Source organism: Clavelina lepadiformis, chromosome 8 (genome assembly GCF_947623445.1).
Source record: "Clavelina lepadiformis chromosome 8, kaClaLepa1.1, whole genome shotgun sequence".
NCBI classification, from domain to species: domain Eukaryota; kingdom Metazoa; phylum Chordata; class Ascidiacea; order Aplousobranchia; family Clavelinidae; genus Clavelina; species Clavelina lepadiformis.
This window is the reverse complement of record NC_135247.1, coordinates 653,768-676,361: the sequence shown is the minus strand read 5'-3', so window position 1 is coordinate 676,361 and position 22,594 is coordinate 653,768. Positions and strand designations below refer to the sequence as shown.

Below are 22,594 nucleotides of genomic sequence, written 5' to 3'. Positions count from 1 at the left end.
AGACGGTGGCGCTTACCTAATTTAAATAAAAAAGCAATTTTTTCTTTTAACACTGGGAGAGAGCAAACAAGATCTCGATAATATGTCCATTGAACATTGTATTGTTAGCTGGTAAAAGTTAAAGTAATAACCAGCGTTGTTTGATAAATTACGCAGCTGCTTCAGTAAATATGTGAATGGTGAAAGTTTTCTTGGTTGTTTATTGTCTACAATGTTATGCAATTCATTTACGACAAGCACAGCAATAACATTGTTGGGTTATTTTTATACATTGTTAGTTATATGGTGCGGCAGGGCTTAACTTGCGTCAAGATATAGGATTAAAACGCACATTATCAATGAGCTACAGTCTTCTATACGATTTACACATATACAGTTTTACAGGCTTCTGGCATTTCGTTGCTGCCACGGGAAGAAGTGACAAAGAATCAACACTCAGCGCTCTCTGCTGGCGAGTTACAAATAACATTTAAGCAAAGCTGGGTCACTGAAAATGCTCGGAAGACTTGACAAATTTGCTGTTGCTTGCCGAGAAATATGTTATCTGCTCAAGCGGGTCACCACAAGAACTTTCCGGTTCTGCTGGCGATCCACTCAGACGTGTGGAGGTTGTGTTCATAGACACGCTGCGTTGGACTCCGGCCAACAGATTTTGCTCGGTGCCATTCTCTTCTTTGCTTAGTCGTTTCAGGTCAAGCGATTGTTGACGATGATTTGAACCACGTGTCCACGACTATCAAAAGACGAAACATAGGCTACGGATATTCAACACAACATACCACAACAACAAACCAACGGTTCTAAAGCCGGTTGTCACCTGTTGCTGGATGAGACTTTTCCTTCTTAAGTAATTCGCCACGACACATTTGACTTCGTTATTCATGATGCAGTAGAACAAGAGGATGAAGATTCCCTGAAAATCGTGGCATCAAATGCCAAATTAAGCTCACTACATACTGGATATGCTGAGTTAGCTTCAGTTCTCGTAAACTATCAAGGAGAGCCTTTGCTGTGATCTAGTTACCTGGGTAGAGTTGAGTACGGTGAAGACGTAAAGTAGAGAACTATGAGTTAAGCTCTGTGGGATGAAGCCGAATGCCCAGGGAAGCCCTAATATGGGCATGAGCAGTAGCGCTCCTTTTGTTGCTTTCCTAATCGTTAAAAGATGCATGATGAGCTCTGTTGTGAAATAAGATGTCGTAGTTACATTGTTTTCACCTTGAATGCTTATGGTCGCGTTGTTTTCTTTCTGAAAGAGGTTTATGATTTTGATGAATCGCCTTCGAGCTTTGCGCGATGACGTAAGAAACACGAAGGAGTACGAAGAGGTTTAGCTAAAAATGAAACGATTTTTCACATTCTCTTTGTAAAAATTGACCCGTGTAGGTCATATTCATGTCTTTTATACAATTTCCACTTCAATTTCTGTTGCTTTTAAAAGTGAAAGTTGAATGGGTCAACATACAACCAAGACAAGTCCAGCTGGAATGACCAGTGCCCAGATAAGGTAACTTTCGGTGCTGATGCAACATCGCTCGATGATCTGTTGCTTGGGCTGAGCGTCCTGATACTGAGCGCCTCTTTTCTCCACCTGGCCGAGACAGCTTTGTTGCCCGACACCTTGCACGTAGCAAGTGGGGTATGGTCTTAATGACAGACCATAGCTTAGAGTGCCCACCGATAAGAACAGTGGAAGACCTGATGGTTAACAATAACAGAAACTGAGCACGCCAGGAAACACAACGTAATTTGAAACTCGAGATCTTTATGATGGGCAACAATGTCTATTCTTTGTATAGACATTTTATAATTACAATTCCCAAAATGACTAAAAGCACTCGCCCCAGCCAAGAAAGTATCGACCGATTTTGAAAGTTTTTGTGTCCTGAAAGACGTTGATCACACTCAAGTGGAGAGTTATCCCTTCGCACAGCATCCACATGAAGACGCCAAGGAGTAAAAAATGTGTCAGGGAAGCAACCATAATGCAGGGAGTGCTGGTTTCATTCTGGGGGAAGTTATTTACATAAAGTTATTACTATTGGAATTTTTTTAACGTCAAACGACTATCAATTTACTTGAAGGAGTCCTATAACGGTTAAAGGATAAGATTTGCAACGTTGACTCACTTTTGAGTTCTCAGCGACTGACGCAAACAGCTGCATTATGTGAAAGCCAACAAGCGCCAGGACCAGATGAAAGTGCGCCACCATCCGTTCAGATTTCAGACTTCGACGAAACGATGTGAATATCACCTGATAGGTAAAACAGGTTTTACACAGCCCGCCCATAAAAGACCTGGGGCTCCGATGGTACTGTTAGAGTGGTGTTTACTGCAAACTTACCAGGGTGATAATTAAGCAGAACACAGTAAGCGACTCTCCGATGTACGATAGCAAGGTTAAGACTGCGGAATCGGTCGGAGAAAGCTAAACACAATCATCTTGCCACTTACGTCATCAGCTGGTACGTTGGTGTTGTGAAACTTTACTATGATGTTTGTAAAAAAACCTGTCCCCATTTAACCTGGAACTTACCTTAGGGGGAACAACCTGCAGCAGGATGGCAAAGTTTGTTGTGTGATTACACGTGCACGTAACCACGTGATTCACAGTGTCAAGATAAGAGACCTTGCAGCCCCTACAAGAAGTTTGAGTTATTTCGTAGATTTTTTTGCTTTTATTTTTGGTACAGAGTATACGTTGAGTTCGTGTTATACGGGAAGTCTCTATCGCAGTAATTTACAGTTTCAGGGCTGGTCAGATTTTGAGGCGACGGCAGCAAAAGCTTACTTGGAGTTCCAAGAGTTGTTGTTGGTGAGGAAGTTGCAGCTGAAGTAATATTTTCTTGACGTCAGAGTCGGGTCAGGAATATCGCTCTCCTTATATGGTATGTTGAATTGGATTGCGGACGCCACCTTGCGCTGGGCTCTAATCACTGTTGCCGAAAGCACGGGGGAGTGCGGAGCATACTAGAAGCGCAGTAAAGAATCTCAACACAGTAGATTTACATAAAAAGCTACATGCCTACGCTAGGAGGAGAGCTGGACCATAGAAATCATACTCAACGCAAATAGAGACCAATCACCAGTCGCTTATTCTCGTCGTTTTCATGTTCAAGTTCATTGTCACCTTCAGTGTTCGATGATTTGTTGCCTGCGCGCAAAATCAATAAAAATTTTATAACTCGTTTTTATTCTGGATTTTTTGTCTGCGGCACCAAGTTAAAAGCTACATCCAGTCACATTGCTACCTTCGTTGACTTTTATTATAAGTTGAAGGATGTTGGGAAATTCCGAAGTTATCAGCACAACAGAGTCATTCAGGTTACCGGCACTTGGTTGAACCGACAGGTTATACGATTTACCTGCTGACTCTGCCAATGTAAAGTCCCAAATAATACATTGGTGCAAATACAGATGCAAAGGTGGCCAGTATACTATATTATATACCGGCAGTACCGACACTGGTACCGTCGGTACTTTTAGAAAGAAGTACCGAATCCCTGTACCGAATTCCTTTTCTCAAGAAATATAAGTCAGTCCCGGTACCCGGTACTTTTAAAATGATTACTTCAAAGTTTTTTTAAAACTTCATTTTAATTAAAATTTTGTACCAATTTCAACACTTTTTGTTCGCTTTTTAATCTAAATTTTTAATTTTTTAATCTCTCAATGTCCAACAAAGTCTCAAAGAATGCGTTCACATATTTTTGACTTAAAATAACCTTTAACGGGGTCATGTAATATCGGCAAAAGTTGCACTCGCAACAGGATCCGCCGTATAAAATATACCGGTACCGGCAAAGTACCGAACTACTCTTTTAAAATAATACCGAATGCCGGAACCGTCGGTATATGTTTTGCCAAGTACCGTTACCGACGGTACTATCAAAGTACCGACTGTCCAGTGCCCACGTCTGGACTGATGTTGATGGTTTCGTACCTAAATTTATGGAATTATTGCTTTGACGAAGCTGTTGTCTTTCTATCTTACTGATGACGTTGTTTGTGGTCACACTGATTGTTTTGTTGCTTTCGTTCCAGAAGGAGCGACCACTAGAGACCATTTGTTGCAGGGTGTTTTCGGTGATGATCAATAACGAATGCGGGTCTGTCTTCGGTGGCGCTGGTTTTAAATCTAAAAAAATGCCACTGACGAAACCTTGGGCCAGATAAATATTACCTTTTATACTTACTCGCAGTGCCGGGTGGAACTTCGTCCCGCTCATTCGATTTAATACTGATCCAGTCTTTGGCCCTACTCTCATCCGCAATATTGTCAACCACTAGCACGAAATCGTTGATAAGTTGTTTTGCTCCAGATTCGCTTAATTCAGTGAAATTGACAGGCTGTGGCCAAAAAAGACAGGTGAAAATTATTTTGCTGTATGTTGGTATATAATTGCCTTTCCGGCGTTTAAAGTAATTAACCTGCCTACCTGCAACGCCTGAATGGAACCAATCAGACCTTCCAGTTGTAGTTTGTTCCCTGCTTTAGAATACTGAAGAGAATCCGCGATCTCGCCGACTTTTATTGACGCGTCGTGAGCATCAGCGTAAGCGATTCTCTCCCCAGTTTTGATCCCAAGTATCGCATCCACAGATGGTTCGTCATCGGCGGTAGGGGCAGGACCTGACCAAGCGCATTTGTTACCACCGAATATTGTCAAGAGTATTGTTAACCGAATATTGTTATTGACCACCGAATATTGTCAAGAGTTTGAAGTAATTTTCCATGACAGTATGCACTATAGCTAAAATTGTTAGCATGTTAACTTTATCAAATAAGTTTTGTGATCATGCTTGTTGTAGAATCGTATATTCTCATGCACTGACGCATTCTTATTTCGCAAAGAGCGAGCTGTGTCAAATTTTTCTTTTGGAAACAGCGGACAGTAGGACACGAGTCGTTCTTGGTGAGGTTCAACGAACATTGAGACCAAACTTCTCTGATCTTTTTGCTCCCACTTGAAAGACGATTTAATCTTTGTATTCGTCGAAATTGCTTCAAAATTTCTTCACAACAAGAAACGTTTGAAGGTTTCTTTGTGAGGCTAAAGCATCAACGTTTTTTCAGACGCATCTCAGAACACTTCATATGTAATTAAATTATTAAACTTTAATGATTTAATGATTTAAATGACTTACTTTGTCGTGTCGCAAAAGTCTGCCCTTTTTATGTACAATGAGTTGACCAGAACCCGAACCGAAGCATTAATCATTTCTCTTTTGCTATAGATGAAACAGGAAGGTTGAAGGTTATAGTTAAATAGTTTTAAAACAGACAAACCATGTTACTGACCCCCATTCAATGATCTGCAAAATTTGACTTCCCTGAAATACTTTGAAAATCCTGGATGTTTGATCACCTTCTAAGCAACTGTCATTAGCGTTGTCACTTTGAAATGGATACAATTTGACCAGACTGTCTCTATTTAGAATCTGAAACCCTTCAAAGTAATCAAAGGAAAAGTAACAGAAACGCGGTTTGTCATGTCGTATCATATCTTACAGATTTGAACGAAGAAAGTTGTTTCATTTAGGCTGTACGTCAATACAGGTGAAATCTTCAACCCAATCTCTGTTCATATAAATATCAACAAGAAAAATTAATCAGGCCCGTTTGATAATTACCGAGCAGTGGAGCAGCCAACGCTGGTTTGTTTTTCACGATCTGGAGCAAATCCGGATTCTCGGATGAGTTTATTTTGGGGTCTTCCCCACTGCTGAGCCGGTTTGATCCAACGTCACGGTCTAGTGGAGTCACAAGGGAATCATTGTTTCTAAAAGGAAATATGTCAACAGATATCTCAGCTGGCATAAAATTCCTTATTTCCCCGCTACTAAGCGAGACATCGACTAATTAAACTGTGAGATGACGTGGCATATACAGCCCACCTGGTAATAAAATAAGCAGCTGAACTTCCACACTCATGAAACTTTGACTTGGACCTCCTCTGAAAGATGAGAGTTTTGTTTTTCCAAACGCATTCATATCTGGCTCCGTTAACTTCCAGAAAAACTCGGTGCGGTTGGCGCAGATCAAACACATTCCTGATCATGATCTCTTCATTGGAACGCCGGGCTGCCATGCGGACTGCAGTCGCGACAAAAAGTAAAATTCGGATAGGTTTTACGGAACCCCAAATAAAGCGAGACTCAATGACGTAATAGTTTGATAAGTTGACTTACTGGGGTCCGTGCATTGCCTGTAGACATCGGGGCTAACAATCTGCCATCCTCTTCTTAAAAAATCTGCTCTAAGCATGATGTTGGAACTTTGTAAGTAAAAGTATAGATAATCATCTGAATCTGACGTCACAAAGGTGATGATGTCATGATGACGTAAACAAACGTTTAAAGCGTCCTTGATAGCTTGCTTTGGCGGCGAAGCAAATGACGTCAGGGTGTCGTCTTCAAATTTATACAGTAGATAGTTTCTCACCGACGCGTTCTCTTGCGTCATAGTTAAATAGTAGATGCAACCACGGAAAGCAAACAAGACATCCGGGCGCTCTACACAAATGAAAGCTGTGTGCTTGGTTCATTAATTTTGCTCAAGTTTATGACGTACGACCACCCTAGCAGGCCCAAACATGCCCGCAATGTAATTGCTAGAAACTTATACTCACGAAATGTATCCGATGCGTTGAGACAATATGGAGATGGTACGACATTTCTGTACAAGACGTCCGGGTAATCAGAGCCTGTAAAAGGATTTATTATGAGTCTATGGCTTTATCAGACCTAAGTGACCCTTGGAAAGATCAACCATCAGACCTAATCACGAATATATTTCAAGGTGTGTTCCCACATGATAGGTTTTGCTGCCAAAAACCGTTTTTTTTTTGTTTGCGTTTCCAAGTTGTCGAGTCAAAGTGGGAAACAAGCATATATACGCATGCACTGTACTTACATGGTATGACGTCGCAATAACCGTAGCTAAATGATGACACGTAGCACCAAGGGCCTTTGTTTTCAGCCGGTTCTGGATTTCGGCAAAAGTTGTGGTCCCCGATGCCATATCTTTGCTTCTCACGTTGCGATAAACTCGACACCGCTGTAGCATACCAGTTCAAACAGGTTTGGCCCTGCTTAGTGACGTCAACCGTGCCACGGTAATCGTGGCCTGAACCGCTGTAGCACGTCCTGTCCCGAACTTTTGGTGGAAAAAGCTTTGTGGGACCTGTCAGGAACAAAATCAATGTCGTTTGCGTCATAAACTTAAACTATTGTTATTACATAGCTTACAACAATGTACTGACTTATGTGGCAACACGAGGACTGGTAGCATTCATTAGCTATCTCATTTCCTTCGCTGGCCTCGCACCCAAGCCAAGTACAAAATACTAAAGTAAGAAGTAACAGGTGCTCAATTTTCATTTTAGGCAGCACCTTCTCGTGACTCATACTCCTGCAAAATGAAGAAAACGCTGTAAGTTCTGGTATAAGCTATTCTTCAATTCTAGAGGAGTGGAGAACCGAAGTGTTGGGTTGACATCTTAGGCTGCTGTTTTTTAAGAATCTAATTGACTTCATTTTCTTGTTACAGTGGTCATTAATATCTTACACGGTTTGCTTTTGCTAATGAGTCTACATTGCAATTTGTTATGGCTATCACTTGTTTTGGCCAATTCTTAACACTACTTATGAATGAAATGCCTTCTTAATCTTCCCATTAGAAAATTCTGCAGTAGGCTACGACTCATTTCATCTTTTATCTATCATTCTTACACAATATAGCAAGAACATTGTTTTTGTACGTAAAACTGAAGAGCAAAATGTAGAGAGGAACCAACTAAACGTCTGCAATTTAAATGTTGGCTCATGCTCTGGCTCTATTGTTTTTTGCATCGACTCTCTGACATTTCCTCGCAAGAGATTTTCATGTAATTTTCTTCCACCAATGTTGGTCCTTCTTGCTCGACTGCATCTTGAAAGTTTTAGCACCGATTCGTTTTTATAACACCAGCATTAGCATTCAGCTGTTAATTACTGGTAAAACAAGGCTGCTTTATGCATGATTTGCCTAGACCATGCACTGCGTTTAAAGTCATCTAATGGCACTCGGGTAGAAATTTGTCTTGAAGCAAGACGACACTTTTATTACAAGCTATTGATTGAGGTTAAGACTTTAATGGCACTGCCAAGTACGATATATGATCTACGTAAGCTCGAGTGAAAAAAGATCGCACATTCCAATGAAAACAATATATAGAACGAGAAACGTTTTTTTATGAGCCGATACATTTAGAAATATCCAGAAGTTCAATGAATGAGCTGTTTCTGTTTTCAATCAATTTAATCCTTCTACAAAGTAGTGCGTTTTTGTATCGCAAATAGTGTTTTATTTGGTGTTATTTATGTCGTTTTTCACAACTTCTTAACTTGCTATTTGGGGGAATTTCTGGCGCAAATTTCTACAAGACCATCCTAATTCTCTTTTTGTAAAAAGTACAAGAGACCGGATTTGCTTAAGAAAAACAATTTTGCAACTCTATTGTGCAAAGCCCTAGGCTAGGCCTAGTCCACAAGGGCTAAGAGCACTACCACAACATTAAATGTACAGCTGTGAGCTGTTGGTAACATATTTTCATTCCGCAAGGTAGAGTTAACGAGTCGTTTTTTTGCAAACATAATTATAGAGAAAAAATCGCGTAGTTACGCGACGAGACGCGATCGCGAAGTTGAGAAGCACTGCTAACGGCCCCGCGCCTTCTTCAAATGTAAGATAGTTTTTGCGATAAGGCACTTGTTGTTGTCAGTTGCTTAGATGGGGTACAAAGATTGTTTTTGTTAGCCTAGGTTAAAGTGAATTCGGGATTAGTGCGGGCTAAACGGAATGCACAACTACAGGATGCCTTTGTATACTAGACCCAGCTACTCAGATTGTGACGTCATTTAGTTGTACACTTCTGCACCAGACCCATGTATTCTTTTGCTGTTGTTTCAGTTTTTATCAGCAAGGTAGTGCTCTTTTTTAATTTTCATGTTCGCTTTGGGCTAAGCCTTTGGGTTTTTGTTACTTTTTCTGCGTGTGTTAGCGCATGCCCATAGTAACTGGCATTGATCTTTTTCAGTCCACCACGCGAAACGATAACGACAAATAAAAGTGATTAATTTATGTTTTGCTGACATAGGCCTATCCTATATGTGATAAATTAAAAAAGATATTTGAACGTGCTTAAAATTTGTTTAGCTGAATAGTGTAGAATCTAATAGCGTACTACTACAGCAATAGACCAAACAGTTCAGCAGTTACTGAAATAGCCTATATGGGTATTTCAGTTGGCATGTAGAAGTAAGCAAATACTGTCATTGCATTGCTACCGTCTAGGCAAAAAACTTATAAGGCACGGTAGTTCTTTTTACCTATAGGACCCACAGACATTCCTGCATTGAATTGGGAAACAGAACAAGGAAATTCTCACAGCTTTTTATGAGTTTTGATATTCACAATCTTATCGTTATCTGCTGCGTGATTGATATGTTCACTATTTACTTGTTTTATTATGATTTTTCCTATTTTGTTTGCTTATGATTTAAATGAAATGTAACAATTTGAGAAATATTGAGACGGGATTATTGTTTTTTCTGCCTCTTATTAGGAAGATATCAAGTTATTTGAAACAATGTTTATTTAAAAAACAAGATTTAAGGTGGCACTCTCAGGTTAACCTTGATCTTGATTCTTCTACACGAGCATTTGCAAACACAAGATGAAGCACATCATGAGTACTAAGACATTTCATAGAGAGATTGCTTACCTTATATTTTGTTTTTTATTTTACTATATACTGGGTTATCACGGTTTAGCCACCATTAATGTTTGTTTAGTAGGAGGTTAACATGTAGTTGTTTACAATGGAAATTGCCATTGTAATCTGATTTATCTTCTGTTTGAGAACATTGCTCAATTGTTTGGTCACTGTCTCTTCTCTTAACAGTTATGTTTTCTGAACAGTTTCTTGTTTGTTTAAGCCCTTCTTCATCTTCACTTAATGGAATTTGTATATTTCTCTTTCTTGTGACCTTTTACTATCTCTCCACCCATCTCAACTTACCGTAATTTTATTTCCTAGTTACGAAGCCGCTAGTAGCTGGTTGAGTTTCGTAAGGTTTTTAATGTGTTACAAGTTTTCTGGCTCAAGAACATTTAATGCTTAAATTAAGTGATTTGTATCACATTCACATTTCAGAGTTATCAAAGATGCCAAAGTGATAGAAATTTTCGTACGTAGTGCTTGGCAAAAAATTTTTTCAGTGTTAAAATGGGCTGTAATATTTCAACTGAGCCAGTCAGGGTGGCTGATTGTCAGGAACCTGTTGGCAATATTAAAACAGATTTGGAAGGTTAGTATGCGCCGTTGGTTTTGTGTATGCAGTGCATATTATTGTATCTGTGTTACTATACCACCAAACCTGGTGCTGCCTGTACATACTCCACATAAATGCAAGTTTAGAAACTTTTGTAGCGATGTTGAGAAGATGCATGAAATTTTATGTTTTAACCTGAGAGTAATTTGCATTTTGTGCAGAGAATGGTGAAATGGAGAAGCGAGTGTCAACGACCAAGTCCCATGATTCCTCCTTTATTTCTTTGAATGGGAGCATCGAAAGTGACAAAATAACTTTGTACAGCGGACACGAATACTTTGCTCCACATCGATCGAAATCAATTGATCTGAGCAGAAACGGGTCGGCGAACCGTGACGACCCACCTGTCGGAGCCGCAACAATCATAATACCCCCTCAAAACTCCTCAGCGCCCTCAAGACACAGCCTTAAAGTTCCCCTGCCCCACCAACCAGACAATGTGGTGAATATGCAGTCTGTTGTCCACGACATCACCCTGACTCCTCCTGAGGATAAAAATCTATTAAACAGAAGAAGGCGAAGTGATGGAGACGTTGGAGTAAGTATTTTAAAAAGTTTCCCTTTTTGACAACATTACCTCAACTGTTGTTAAACATTCGAAACTTTATCATTCAAATGTTACGTTTAACCCTCGAAGACAACCTGATTTTCAAAGTTAAGCGTTACTTACAACTTTCAAGAATTTGGTGTTTTTTGTTTTTGCAGAAAGTTACCAACGTTACTTGCATCCCCCAGTCCTTACTGAGAGCAAAGACTTTTAATTCCAGCTCGTCTGAAAGCAGATCGAGGCACACACTGTTTGGCCCACGTAATAGGTATGTGTGCTGAAGGCACGATGGGATTTTGATGTGTGCTTACCGGTAACTGGGGTTGTGTACATAGGTCTTGTTTGTCTTGTACATTTTGTCATCAAAATTCTGCTTATTCCAATTTTATTTGTTTTGCAGTCGATTGACTTTGACCGAGAGCCAGAAAGATTTTTTCCGAATGCTCGATGAAAAAGTAGCACAAGTAAGTTATCTTGAACGTTAATGACAGCCATGATATGTAGAAATTTGTTTACTGAGAAATATTATTCCCTTCCAACTCATGTACTGCTGCAAATTTGCAGACATGGTTTTGGAAATGTTTTAGTTAATCTGTATTCTGATGGACATTTTCAAGTCAAAGTTAAACTTTAACTTAAAACTTGACTATTCCAGTTAAGATTAATGTCATGTTTGCTTTCAAAATCCCTCCGTGACTTTCAATGAAGTCTCTAAACTTATAGATGGGGTAGCTTCAACAACAAAAGGTTTATGCTGTATTGTAGGCACCAATCCAAAAGAGTTATGTTTATACAGCGGGTCTATTATGACCTCACACGCCTCACTTTCCTGGAAAGTAAAATATAAATAAGTCGTTTGAAAGTTTTTCCAGACCAAGGGTGTCACGTGAAAGGGATTTATTTTCTCTGTTTTTTCGACGCAAAACTGAACATTGAATGCTTAGCGGCGTGTCCGAGCTCATTGCACTTGCTTTTGCAATTAACTTCGCTCTTTGCACTTTGGGAAAATTAAGGGCGTCATAAGGACGTTTATAGCATTCTATCAGGTTTTATTGGGACGGTTTATAGGTTGAATGAACGATGGCACGTCCGCGTGCGGTGTAACTTCCCTTATAACACCAGCTTTCGAAAGCCGCCTTTAAAGCGTTCTAGATTGTACTGTGACCCCTCCACCGTTCAAAGCTCTCTGTTCGGTGTTTATTGCTCCTTCGCCAAATACAATTCGACCGTATGCTCCCGTGCCTTTTCCACTGGAAACAAATAGTGATTTATGATGTTTGGCGTAGCGAAGCGCTTGTTTTTAATTTATGGTAACTGTAAACATACGTCTAACCACCTCTGCATGCTTTCGTCTATTTTTAGAAAGAAATACTCAATTTAGATTTATGGGTAAATATATTTTTACTTTTTGTAGATACAGAGATAATCTATTTGTTTCCAAAATATACGCGGTTCATATTTTGCAGTTCCATTTCATGTTAAACACATTTTCAATTGCAAACAGTCCACCTCGACAATAAAGTAGACTGCAGGTTGTCTCACACTAGGACTCGGTTTCAAAATTGACCGGAATGAATTATTTACAGTAGAAAGTTTACCACGAAGTCACATAATCGGGTTCCGGTTATTTTCGAAGTCATAAATATTGCATTGTGAGTCGTCGTAAGATGCCGGCGAACCGCATTAGTCACGACGTGCAATAAATTTTATTTACGGCGGTGTTTTGATGCTTAAAATCTCGCAAACGGTGAGTCACAAAGAAACAGTTATCTGGGAATTGTTTGAATTTACTATTTCGTCGTGAAAAACATCTCAAACCGAAGACGAAAGCGGCGTTTTCAGGGGCATAGCAAATTTTGGTTGTGCCACTTCTATTTACAATGCAATCAATTTTCTCTTAAGCGACAAGTCTTTCAAAACACGGTGTCTACAGTGGTGGCGATCTTGGCGATCTACAGGATTTGCGTTGTCAACGGTGGCGATAACTCGCTGTTTTGCCACCGCCGATATGTCAACATACTCGGTTTGTTTTGCGCCGACTTAAAACAGTTGTTACGTAATCAGAGGCAGCAAATATGACAGACGTTTGACTGAAATCCGATTATTTGAAGACCGATTGCCTGGCGACCATCAGTTGGCACTCACCGTGATATTTGCTTTGTTTTCCCTGTCATCTCAATAAACCTATCTGTGCTGAAGTGCCTACTTAGCCAGTTTTGTCGTATTAATGTCCCATGCGCTTGTACATATCAATGTTAAGGAGCCCGATAAGCACTGATCATGCTTTTTCACAAGTTTAAATATGAACGAGGCGTTGCTGGTAGCTACCACAGATCATCTTCTATTTTAAACTATTTTGAAGTTTCCATCACTAAGCTTTTACACATTCCTAAGTTTAGAATTCCTTCATTTGTTAGTTGGTCTTCCAAGTAGAATATCCTTATACACACCAGTGTATGCTATTGGTTGATTCCTGTCACGTGTTGTTCCCAGGGTAAGGACTACAGCTCCGAAGATGACAGATCGATCGCTTCCTTCAAGTCCATGCACAGGAAAGACTCCGGAAGCTCCATCGGCATCTTGGTCCCTCCCATTCCTCAACAAGTGAGGTGACGTCACATGGCCGTCGCCGTGTGAGCGAACAAACGATATTTATGACAGAACAATGGCTCGATAAGTGGCCGATGTGTTCTTCAGGAATTGTGAGTTCTCAGTCCCGAGCTTTTTCAAAATGTCAAGTGAATTATGTAATTAGAGATCGTTCTGTCGTTTTTAATCAGCGTCCTTGCCCACCACTGCTACGAAAGGTGATTTAACTCGTCATTACCGACACAGCGTGTTTTTGTGAACACGAAACGTCTTTTCTGTGCCAAAATCACACAAGCTTTGTTCGTTTGCGCACGTTCCTTTCATTCTTTTTCACTGTAAAATGACGGTACAAGTGTTTTACGTTTTTTACTTTAATTTATTTCACTGCACTTTGCAATCAAAAGTATTCTTAGATTTACAGCCGTGTTGGAGACGTTGATGTTTTTAACACAGTTGAAAAATATTTGTCTATTCTGGTGTTAAAATTGACTATTCAACAACTGCGCTATGTTATTGCCGCGAAGGTCATTTTATTACTTTTGTTCCACGTCATATTCTAATATCTCGTTTTATAAACTGAAGCGGACCCTTCAGCTTTTGCGGTTTGGCAAACAATTTTAAATTAATATTTGGCGCATCCATTTTTACAATTCCGCAATAACTCCAGACTTCTTGTTTTCAATGCCGCCCACATGGCTCATCTTGAGGCTTCCTGCCTGTCGCTTTTGCACTCTTGCTCCATCTAGCAGTTATTTGTTTTGAACAATATCTTCAAACTTTTTTCTCTTGTGTCGTATACATGTTCCCGACTGTGCAATTTGCATTGCTGCACTGTTGCTAATAAAGTTTTCGTATTTTCAAGCTTTTTCAACTAAGACCATGTTTTTTTCTGAATTTTACCGAAAGGGCATTCTTATCGCAGTCGGCATATTTATACAACTCGAGATTGGATCGTCGCACAAGTTGAAAATATCGTGATTCTTAAAATATCATGCCCACGATTCTTAACTGACCATCGTAAAAATTTTTATGACGTTAAAAAGGAACGCGATGTCAAGTGATAGAAAAGAAAGATCGTGACGTGATGACGAAAACAACGCGGCTTGACGAGAAAGTCTTTTGGTAAACAAAAACAAGTTTTTGCGAATTTAAGTTTCCGGCTCTTGATAGAAATTTCTGTCTAACAATTATATCCGTGTGCCAGGGATTAAGCGATAGGCTACTGACGCGCATAGCAATAGTTTGAAGATAGAATTACATTAAGCTAAAGTATTAGGCCAGTGGTTCTCAACATTTTTTGGCGGCACGGCACCCTGCGAACAACCAAAAGATTTGGCGGCACCCACAGTCAAACCAAAAAGTTTCTGCATTAAGTAAAAATAATTTTCGCAACCGTTTTCCTGGTCTAGTGATTAGTGCTCAATAACTTGCGGCACACCTGTGAAACGTAAATGGCACCGCGGTTGAGAACCACTGAATTAGGCGGTGACCATTTCGCAGAAAAAAACAATCGAACGTTCAAAGCTGCCAGTCACAGTTTCTTGAACCCAACTTGGTTGTTATAACGTATAGGCCTAAATTAGTAAAGTAAAGTAGTAACCTAATCTAAATCTTTCTGTCAATCTAACTCCAATCAAACCCTAACGAACTCAAATCAATCACTCTCGAAGTTTCATAGCCAAGCTGTTTGTAAGTTAATTCAAGATAAAATGAGGAAGGTTTTACTGCTCGTGTGCTGCATCAGTGGTTTAGCATTGCAATGCGCCAACTCGCGACTCTGCTCGACAAATTCGAAGCCTTACGACTTGTTCGGAACCAAGACCTTGTACGAGAACGTTGCTGGGGATCTCCCTAACCAAAGAGCGAGAGCCCCAAAACGTAAGGCGACACATTTGGATGACGTCAGTTATGCCCACTGCCTTGATTGGCTGACACTTATTTCATGCAGGCTGCAGCCCTATTTTTGTGTACGGGCTCATACGTCACGGAGCTCGTTACCCAGGCAACGACGCAGTCATTGAATTACGAAAACTCAAGGAATTGACGAAGAGCATCAATGTCACCGGCAAGGCGACGCTTTGTAAAAAAGATCTAGAGGTTAGAGTTATCCCAAAAGGAATCTTTTCTTTCTTTTGGTTCAAAAGCTGTTGAATTTCTGTAAAATTAGATTTTTAAGTGGACTTACTGCGGATTTTCAGGCGATTCGTAATTGGAAAATTTGGACAGATGAATACAACGATTCTAATCTCACCGCTTATGGCGCTAACGAGATGAAGCAATTGGCTTTGAGACTGCAACAATTTCTGCCCGAAATATTGAGCGCGGGAAGGCCTGCCTCAAAATTCAGGTGATGAGAAATTTAACAAAAAATTAAGTATTAACTTAAACAAAAAGCGTTTGATATATTGCTATTTTGCACATAAAGATCAAAAATTAGAGTAAAGTTAATTAAATAATTCAATAGATAAATAAAATTATTAAAGAAAATAAGTTAAATTATTATTAAATTATAACTTTACTTAATTAAACTAGACTACATCAGGCCCAAAAAGGTTTCTGTATTTCTCAAACCACCTCCAGATTTACCAGCACAGAGTCCATGAGGACAATCGACTCCATGGAGGCCTTCGTCGAGTCTCTCTCGCAAGGGTCGTTCCGGGACGAAATAAAAAATTTCACTGAAATTGTGACCGAGGAAATCGACCCAATCAATGATGAAAACTGTAACCGCTACGTCAGAGAAGTGGATGACAATGACAACATAACGGAGGAATATGATAAGTTTGTTGAAGGTGGCTCTTGTTGATATTAATTTAGAACGTTTTCGTTGTTTATCTTATACAACGTTAATGGAACTTTTTAGGAAACTTTCCATCAGTAAAATGCAATTTTTTAGGTCCGATTGTGACGCAAATGTCACGTGGTATTGCACGAAGACTGGGAGTGCCTTCCTCTATGATCACCAATGACGTAGTAAATCGTTTGTATGACGACGGTTGCTACAGTGAACAATGGGTTACTGGAAAAAATGCACCCTGGTGTAACGTCTTCAGCAAGAAAGATCTAAAATGTATACCCTAAGTTTTTCTCACGTATAGGTTAAGTCTAAATTGCTCTTTTTAAACTTTGTCTCTATTTCTTTTTTCTTTCTCTCTTCTTTCTCTTTTCTTTCTCTTTTCTTTCTCTCTTCTTCTCTCTTGCTCATTTCCTCCTCGGTTTCGTTGTTACCAGTAGGTTAACTGACTTGTCTTATTACGGCATCGTCTTTTAGTGAAATCCATTCAGAAAGATTTCAATAAATTTAACCGGTAGAAAACTTGCGAAAACACACTTTATAATGAGCAGCACATTTACGACAATATTACCTTAACAGTAATGGAGTACGGAAGTGACGTAGAAGACTATCCTGAACGCGGTTACAAGTTTCCAGTGACGTATCTACAAAATTGCTTTCTCAGCAAAGAAATTGTCAATATGGTGAAGAAAGCGGGCGACGACGACCTGCGAGAAAAAGAACAAAATGTGCTCGCTCGGTTTCGCTTTGCCCACACCTCAAACATCGTGACGCTTGCAGCCAATCTCAATCTTTACAGCGTGAGTATGTTGCTCTGAATTGCTTAATTATACCTTTCTTGTTTGAAACCTTTTTATATTTGTCCTAGACAGGATGAACCCGGTCCAACAGCTGATGCATTTTACTCACAACAAAACAGGGCGTTCCGCATGAGTTACTTCTCGCCCAGTGCTGCCAATCTTGTTTTTGTTTTGTATCGATGTGAGATCGGAAAGCGCACGAGATACACGGTGCAGGTTTACTGGAATGAAAAGCTCCTGAAATCTTACCCTGCATGTCCATCAGCAACGCACAGGGCGCGAGGAATGTGCAATCTTGAAACCTGGTTGTGGCAATATCGAAGTTTTGTTGCGGGTTCACCGACAGAGTGCAACCAAGAAGAAATCTGTGCTTGAGGCAGTAGTTAACACCAAGTCCATGAAATATTACATTGCAGTGTACTTTGATCTGGAATGCGCTGTTTCCATTGTCGTTCAAGTTGTGTTGTCATAAATATGTATCTGTTATTGACCGCACTATTATTGCATATCATCATATCGGTCATAGGTTCATTTTCAGTGCACGTCATGATCAACCAACAGTATAGTAATTGTCGATCTGTTCCATAAACGTGTAATCGATCTTACACCTGTAACTCATTGCATATATATGTACCGTTGCATGCTATGTTTTTAGATACTCAGAGAATTGGAAAATGGGAACGAATATGTATGGTCGAGAACGAATAGGTCGTTCTCTTAAATATTGTTCGTGTAACGCAGGGGTGGGCAAACTTTTTGTACTGAGGGCCGCATTAGAAAAAATGTTGCAGCCGGCGGGCCGCACACTCTCATTACAAAGTAGGAAAATTTACCCGGTGTGTAAATAAACGCATATTCATATTAAACACAATTTTTGCATTTCACACTCAGTTACGTTTAAAGCTACGCAATCTTCATCACAAAGGCCTACGGTAGCCGCTACCGTATTTGTATTTTATGATCAACAATTGAATCAAACAATGCGTGAGAAGTGTACGGCTAGTTGCTGAGAGCATGTTGCAATACATGCGCGACTGACGCGTGTGTGTTTACGCACTGAAGGTGAAGAGAAAAACACACTCGTAAAGGGAATAATATTTTGTCACGTAACCTGTTTAATTAAAACAATAAGTGATGAGTAGGGCAACCAGTTTTTTGACCTAAAAATTTTAAATTTTGACCTTAAAATTTGCAAATTTTGACCTCATTTTGACCTAAAAAGTTTAAATTTTGACCTTATTTTGACTTAAAACGTTTAAATTTTGACCTCATTTTGAAAAACGCTATACTGATAGTCTCTACAATGTCTACAGCAACTTTCTAATCTAAAGCTGCATTTAAAAATGACAAAATGCTTTTCTAGTGTTGACTTTTTTTTCGTTTCTGCGTATTAAGATTGACAACTTGCAGTTTCAAATGCAATGCCGTCACATCGTGACGTCACCAAACGCGCTGAAAAGCCTTCCCTCTCTTTGTGGCTTTGGTTCTAAGTAAAATTTGCGGGACTGGAATTGTTTGCGGTACAAGAAAAGAGAAAAACGGAAGAATAATATTACAAAATGGTTACAAAATTACAATTTTAATAGATTTTGACCTAAAAAAAAGACCTAAAGAAACAATTTGACCGTATTTTGACCTAACGTAACATTTTGACTTTATTTGACCTAATAACTTCTATACCACACGTCGTACAAAGCTGAAATTTGTTTTGTGCTTGTTTCATAGCATTCTGAGCAGGTAAAAAAAAATTGACCATATTGACTTTTGGTTGCCCTAGTGATGAGTAGGAGTTTCTGCAAGTGCCGACGGGCCGTAGTTTGCCCACCCCTGATGTAACGTAAGGAGCTGCATTAATTGACAAATGGGTTCTTAAATTCCTTTCCTTGACAATAATACTGTTGTATTTTACTCGTGCTGTCTGAAGTAATAATGAAAAGCATTAAAAGCGAAATTAATCAGATTTTCAGTAATTAATAATTTTGTAATCTATTCGACTGAAGTCTAGGAACTTCTAGACAGAATTCGCAACCTCCTAATTGTTCTTAAGATTCAAATTGCACTATATTAGATATTTATAGGAGAATATAAATCAATGTAGACCAGATCTCTTAAAAATTATGAGGACATTTAGAAACTTTATGTTGTTCGCGTAATTAATCAGATTTAGGCTACGTCAATACAAAGACATCATATTTACCAACAGACTAGAGTACTAGACGATATTTGAAAATAAAAATGTAATTAGAAACCGGTTGATGACACCACTTTGAACCGGAGCATTTTAGACGTAGTAGCCTAACTCAAAGCCTTCAGAAATCGAAACCCATATAACCAGCTTAGGATTGCCACAAAAGACTAAAATACATGTTTTCATTCTTGCAGCTGCATGTTCAATGCTAAGAAATCCAAAAAGTCAAATGTAGCAACAGGAATCGCGTGACACAGACAAGTTACATCAAAAAAGATGTGGTCACTGGTCAACCAAAGCTGTTGCTGCAAGTGAGTCACAAGATTGAAATATGACGCTCATGAAACTAAACCGTCGCCTTATAATGGTCCAATACAAAAACTATGGAAACAGCAAAAAGAGATGATGATAACGAATTTTTTTTTATTTAAAATGGAAATTTTTATTTGAATAACTCTGTCGCTTCACGAAAAGTGGTTTCTAATATCGTCCATGTTTATCACCAAACTTCTGTTGTATTCTGCTTTTATAAGATGTTTATGTTAAAACCTTGCATTGGACTACACGATTGGGAAACTCCCTGGAACAGTTAGCGCGTTCCTCAGAACAAACTGCTTCTTGTAAGCTTTAACTTCTATCAAATTTTGCCAAAAATATTCTTTTTAAAAACAGCAAGTATGTTTCAGATTTTATTGCTAAAAGCACTTTATTTTAGGGATTTAACAAAATTTAAACTTTAAAGTCAAACAAAGTTAATGTAAAATTATTTTTTTAGCCATTTGGTTGGACAGACTGACATATAGGTGTCAGACAGACAATCAATCATTTTATTTTTTGTCAAAAGCGCGGTGGGGACGAAAAAATCAAGTCAGTTGTTCCTAACACGCGGTAATGAACGGAAAAAGTGACAAAGTCCAAAAGGCTTAAAACATTTTCAAAAACAATTAAGGGAGCGGCGGTAGCCTAACAATTGCTGGTAACAACCAGCACGGCCACTAAACTCATAAGTCGGGTGGTAGACCAAGTGCAAAAGTATACTGTACAATAGTAATTAGTCTGAATTCGAGTCTGAATTTGCCGCCATGACTACATCATCTTGTAGATGAGGGGCGGGCAACATATGGCCCGCGACGGGATTTTGAGTGCCCCGCAGACAGTTTCCGGTCTTACATGATAATGTGGCCTGCGGCCAAATTCTGCCACAATCCCTGTATTGCGTCACTGAATAAGTCCAAGTTTGCCAACCTGAGAAAGATGGCCATGAATCTACTTGTTCTGTTCGGGTCTACATACATTTGTGAGCAAACATTTTCGACCATGAACATTAATAAGACAAAGCTGCGTTCCAATCTATTCAGGAATCCGACCCGCCAAGTACTTCATTTTCTCATATCAGGCCCGCCGACCGAAGAAGTTGCCTGCCCCTGTTGTAGATGGTATATCAACTTCGCAAGCAGCAATTTGTAACCAAATCGACAGTCGCTGCTGTAAGACTTTGAAGATACTTCTTCTTGCTTCAGATTCTTGAAATCAAGTTGTGTTGAAATTGTAAATTATAAAATGTCATGTTATAATTATAACGCTTCAGTTTTCTTATGATATTTGATAAACAAAAATACTTTTTTGTGCTGTAGGTTCATTTAATTTTATAACTTGCACATTACAATCTATTATACCTTTCATCATAGAACTCCAAAGCTGGTCATATGCTGCAGCTAAGACGTTATTTGTCACAAAATGATAATTTCATTGACTTCCTGTTCTCGGCTGAGATATTTCAGACTAAATGCAGTGAAGGTTGCCCCAGTGTGGACATCAATGTCCAGCATTATCAGAAAGACGAGCACGTTGTCTCAAGCACAGAGATTGGTGATTGATGTTAAGCTCAAAAGGAATGCAATCTATCAAATGCGTCCTATCTTTATGAAGGCCATGATCAAGATTCCTGGTTCTGGAGAAAATCTCCCAGGGCAGGGATTGAAGAAAATGACAAAAGAAGAAGATGATATGCTGGAGAAGAACAGCAAGGTTTTGCGCTTTATCAATCGGAGGATAGAAGCTCAAAAGAAAGGAGAGAGATTTTTCCCACTTTTACCGGACTACGCCTTCTTCTTTGGAACAATTATCTTTGTGACCTTTGCAGGCCTCATTGGAGCAATATTTTACCCGGATATAAAAGAACTGTTGATTGCAATTGATGACAATCCAACAGTGGATGCAGCCATTGCTCCGGACAAGATTAGCATGCCTATTACAAAGCTATACACAATGGTGCCACTACGAGTGCTTTCCAGAGCCTGGGGTAGGTTTATGGATCTTCCCATTAATAAAAGTTCCAGGGAAACTTTGCTGAAAGCATTTTGCTGGCTGACTGGGGCTAATCTTGACGAGGCGTTGGTAAAGGACTTACGCTACTACAAGAGCATTGGAATTTTCTTCCGGCGACCGCTTGATCCTAAATGTCGACCTGTAAGTGACTCATCATCTGTTGTCAGTCCGTCAGATGGAAAAGTTTTAAGTCTGGGCAAGGTCCACAACGGCAGAGTTGAACAAGTTAAGGGGATCACGTACTCCTTGCAAAAATTTCTTGGTCCGCTAACCGAGCCACCAAGACATAATAAGTGGGGCGGGGACCCAAGTCAAGTGAAAAATTGGAGTATTGCCCCGTTGAAGCAATACCAACCAGCGTTGATGCACGACCCCGAGAAGAATGACTTATATCAGTGCGTTATATATCTTGCCCCGGGTGACTATCATAGGTTTCATTCACCGGTGGATTGGGTCATGAAGCATAGACGCCATATCCCAGGCGAACTACTCAGTGTTAATCCAAGAATCGCTTCCTGGCTCCAGGATCTATTTGTGTTGAACGAGAGAGTTGTGCTGTCCGGTACGTGGGAACACGGCTACTTCTCCATGGCTGCCATCGGGGCAACCAGTGTCGGGAGTATCAAAGTATATGATGACTTATCTTTGAAAACGAACGCGGTGAAATGGAAGCGAGGCACATATAATGACAAATTTTACGAGGACAAAGGGTACGATGTGAAGAAAGGAGACCCAGTTGGTGAATTTAACTTTGGTTCAACAATTGTTCTGATTTTTGAAGCACCAAAGGAGATGAAATTTAATCTATCACAGGAGCAGAAATTAAACTATGGACAGAGCATTGTTACTTTTGGTGAAAATACTGATGATGACAGTAGCTAATTTGATTTGTACAATGTATTGTTTCGTTCTCGCATTAAAACGATATTTGTTTAATGCATCATTTTACGATGGTTAAGCTGCCATACTA

General features: G+C 39.6%; 4 protein-coding genes across 6 annotated transcripts; 3 read left to right on the top strand and 1 right to left on the bottom strand.

The window, feature by feature from the left end:
• Window positions 1–84: 84 nt before the first annotated feature.
• On the bottom strand, window positions 85–7,411 carry LOC143468722 (uncharacterized). The gene is made up of 24 exons (XM_076966081.1): window positions 7,267–7,411; window positions 6,918–7,187; window positions 6,634–6,708; window positions 6,194–6,517; window positions 5,900–6,098; window positions 5,636–5,784; window positions 5,304–5,451; window positions 5,150–5,233; window positions 4,838–5,055; window positions 4,441–4,634; window positions 4,198–4,351; window positions 3,945–4,139; window positions 3,253–3,375; window positions 3,088–3,155; window positions 2,793–2,971; window positions 2,538–2,640; window positions 2,346–2,429; window positions 2,130–2,255; window positions 1,843–2,008; window positions 1,466–1,698; window positions 1,219–1,334; window positions 1,025–1,151; window positions 818–913; window positions 85–733 (listed from the first exon to the last, which is right to left on the bottom strand). Exons 1-24 carry the CDS (start codon window positions 7,409–7,411, stop codon window positions 485–487), a joined length of 3,825 nt encoding a protein of 1,274 aa, XP_076822196.1. The 3' UTR covers window positions 85–484.
• Window positions 7,412–8,715: 1,304 nt separating this feature from the next.
• On the top strand, window positions 8,716–14,379 carry LOC143468742 (uncharacterized). The gene is made up of 5 exons (XM_076966110.1): window positions 8,716–10,354; window positions 10,540–10,916; window positions 11,084–11,193; window positions 11,326–11,389; window positions 13,419–14,379. The coding sequence occupies exons 1-5, from the start codon at window positions 10,273–10,275 to the stop codon at window positions 13,536–13,538; spliced, it is 753 nt and encodes a 250-aa protein (XP_076822225.1). The 5' UTR covers window positions 8,716–10,272; the 3' UTR covers window positions 13,539–14,379.
• A 799-nt stretch (window positions 14,380–15,178) lies between these two features.
• On the top strand, window positions 15,179–17,813 carry LOC143468733 (multiple inositol polyphosphate phosphatase 1-like). 3 transcript variants are annotated; one of them, XM_076966099.1, is made up of 7 exons: window positions 15,179–15,392; window positions 15,463–15,611; window positions 15,713–15,861; window positions 16,095–16,306; window positions 16,411–16,584; window positions 16,888–17,108; window positions 17,181–17,813. In XM_076966099.1, exons 1-7 carry the CDS (start codon window positions 15,224–15,226, stop codon window positions 17,481–17,483), a joined length of 1,377 nt encoding a protein of 458 aa, XP_076822214.1. In that variant the 5' UTR covers window positions 15,179–15,223; the 3' UTR covers window positions 17,484–17,813. The 3 variants fall into 3 exon arrangements, with proteins under 3 accessions (XP_076822214.1, XP_076822213.1, XP_076822215.1); XM_076966098.1 differs by having other exon boundaries at window positions 16,047–16,306; XM_076966100.1 differs by having other exon boundaries at window positions 16,047–16,306; window positions 17,177–17,317.
• A 2,127-nt stretch (window positions 17,814–19,940) lies between these two features.
• Window positions 19,941–22,564, top strand: LOC143468732 (phosphatidylserine decarboxylase proenzyme, mitochondrial-like). The gene is made up of 2 exons (XM_076966097.1): window positions 19,941–20,783; window positions 20,985–22,564. Exon 2 carries the CDS (start codon window positions 21,034–21,036, stop codon window positions 22,504–22,506), a length of 1,473 nt encoding a protein of 490 aa, XP_076822212.1. The 5' UTR covers window positions 19,941–20,783; window positions 20,985–21,033; the 3' UTR covers window positions 22,507–22,564.
• Window positions 22,565–22,594: the final 30 nt, after the last annotated feature.

Coding starts and splice junctions, on each gene's coding strand:
- LOC143468722 (XM_076966081.1), bottom strand. CDS start 7,411: ATGAGTCACGAGAAGGTGCTGCCTAAAATGAAAATTGAGCACCTGTTA. Junction 5,785..5,899: donor GCTGCTTATTTTATTACCAG/GTGGGCTGTATA, acceptor ATTTCCTTTTAG/AAACAATGATTCCCTTGTGA. Junction 5,056..5,149: donor GACTTTTGCGACACGACAAA/GTAAGTCATTTA, acceptor TTGATGCTTTAG/CCTCACAAAGAAACCTTCAA.
- LOC143468742 (XM_076966110.1), top strand. CDS start 10,273: ATGGGCTGTAATATTTCAACTGAGCCAGTCAGGGTGGCTGATTGTCAG. Junction 10,917..11,083: donor GAAGTGATGGAGACGTTGGA/GTAAGTATTTTA, acceptor TTGTTTTTGCAG/AAAGTTACCAACGTTACTTG. Junction 11,194..11,325: donor CTGTTTGGCCCACGTAATAG/GTATGTGTGCTG, acceptor TTTGTTTTGCAG/TCGATTGACTTTGACCGAGA.
- LOC143468733 (XM_076966098.1), top strand. CDS start 15,224: ATGAGGAAGGTTTTACTGCTCGTGTGCTGCATCAGTGGTTTAGCATTG. Junction 15,612..15,712: donor TTTGTAAAAAAGATCTAGAG/GTTAGAGTTATC, acceptor GCGGATTTTCAG/GCGATTCGTAATTGGAAAAT. Junction 15,862..16,046: donor AGGCCTGCCTCAAAATTCAG/GTGATGAGAAAT, acceptor TAATTAAACTAG/ACTACATCAGGCCCAAAAAG.
- LOC143468732 (XM_076966097.1), top strand. CDS start 21,034: ATGATAATTTCATTGACTTCCTGTTCTCGGCTGAGATATTTCAGACTA.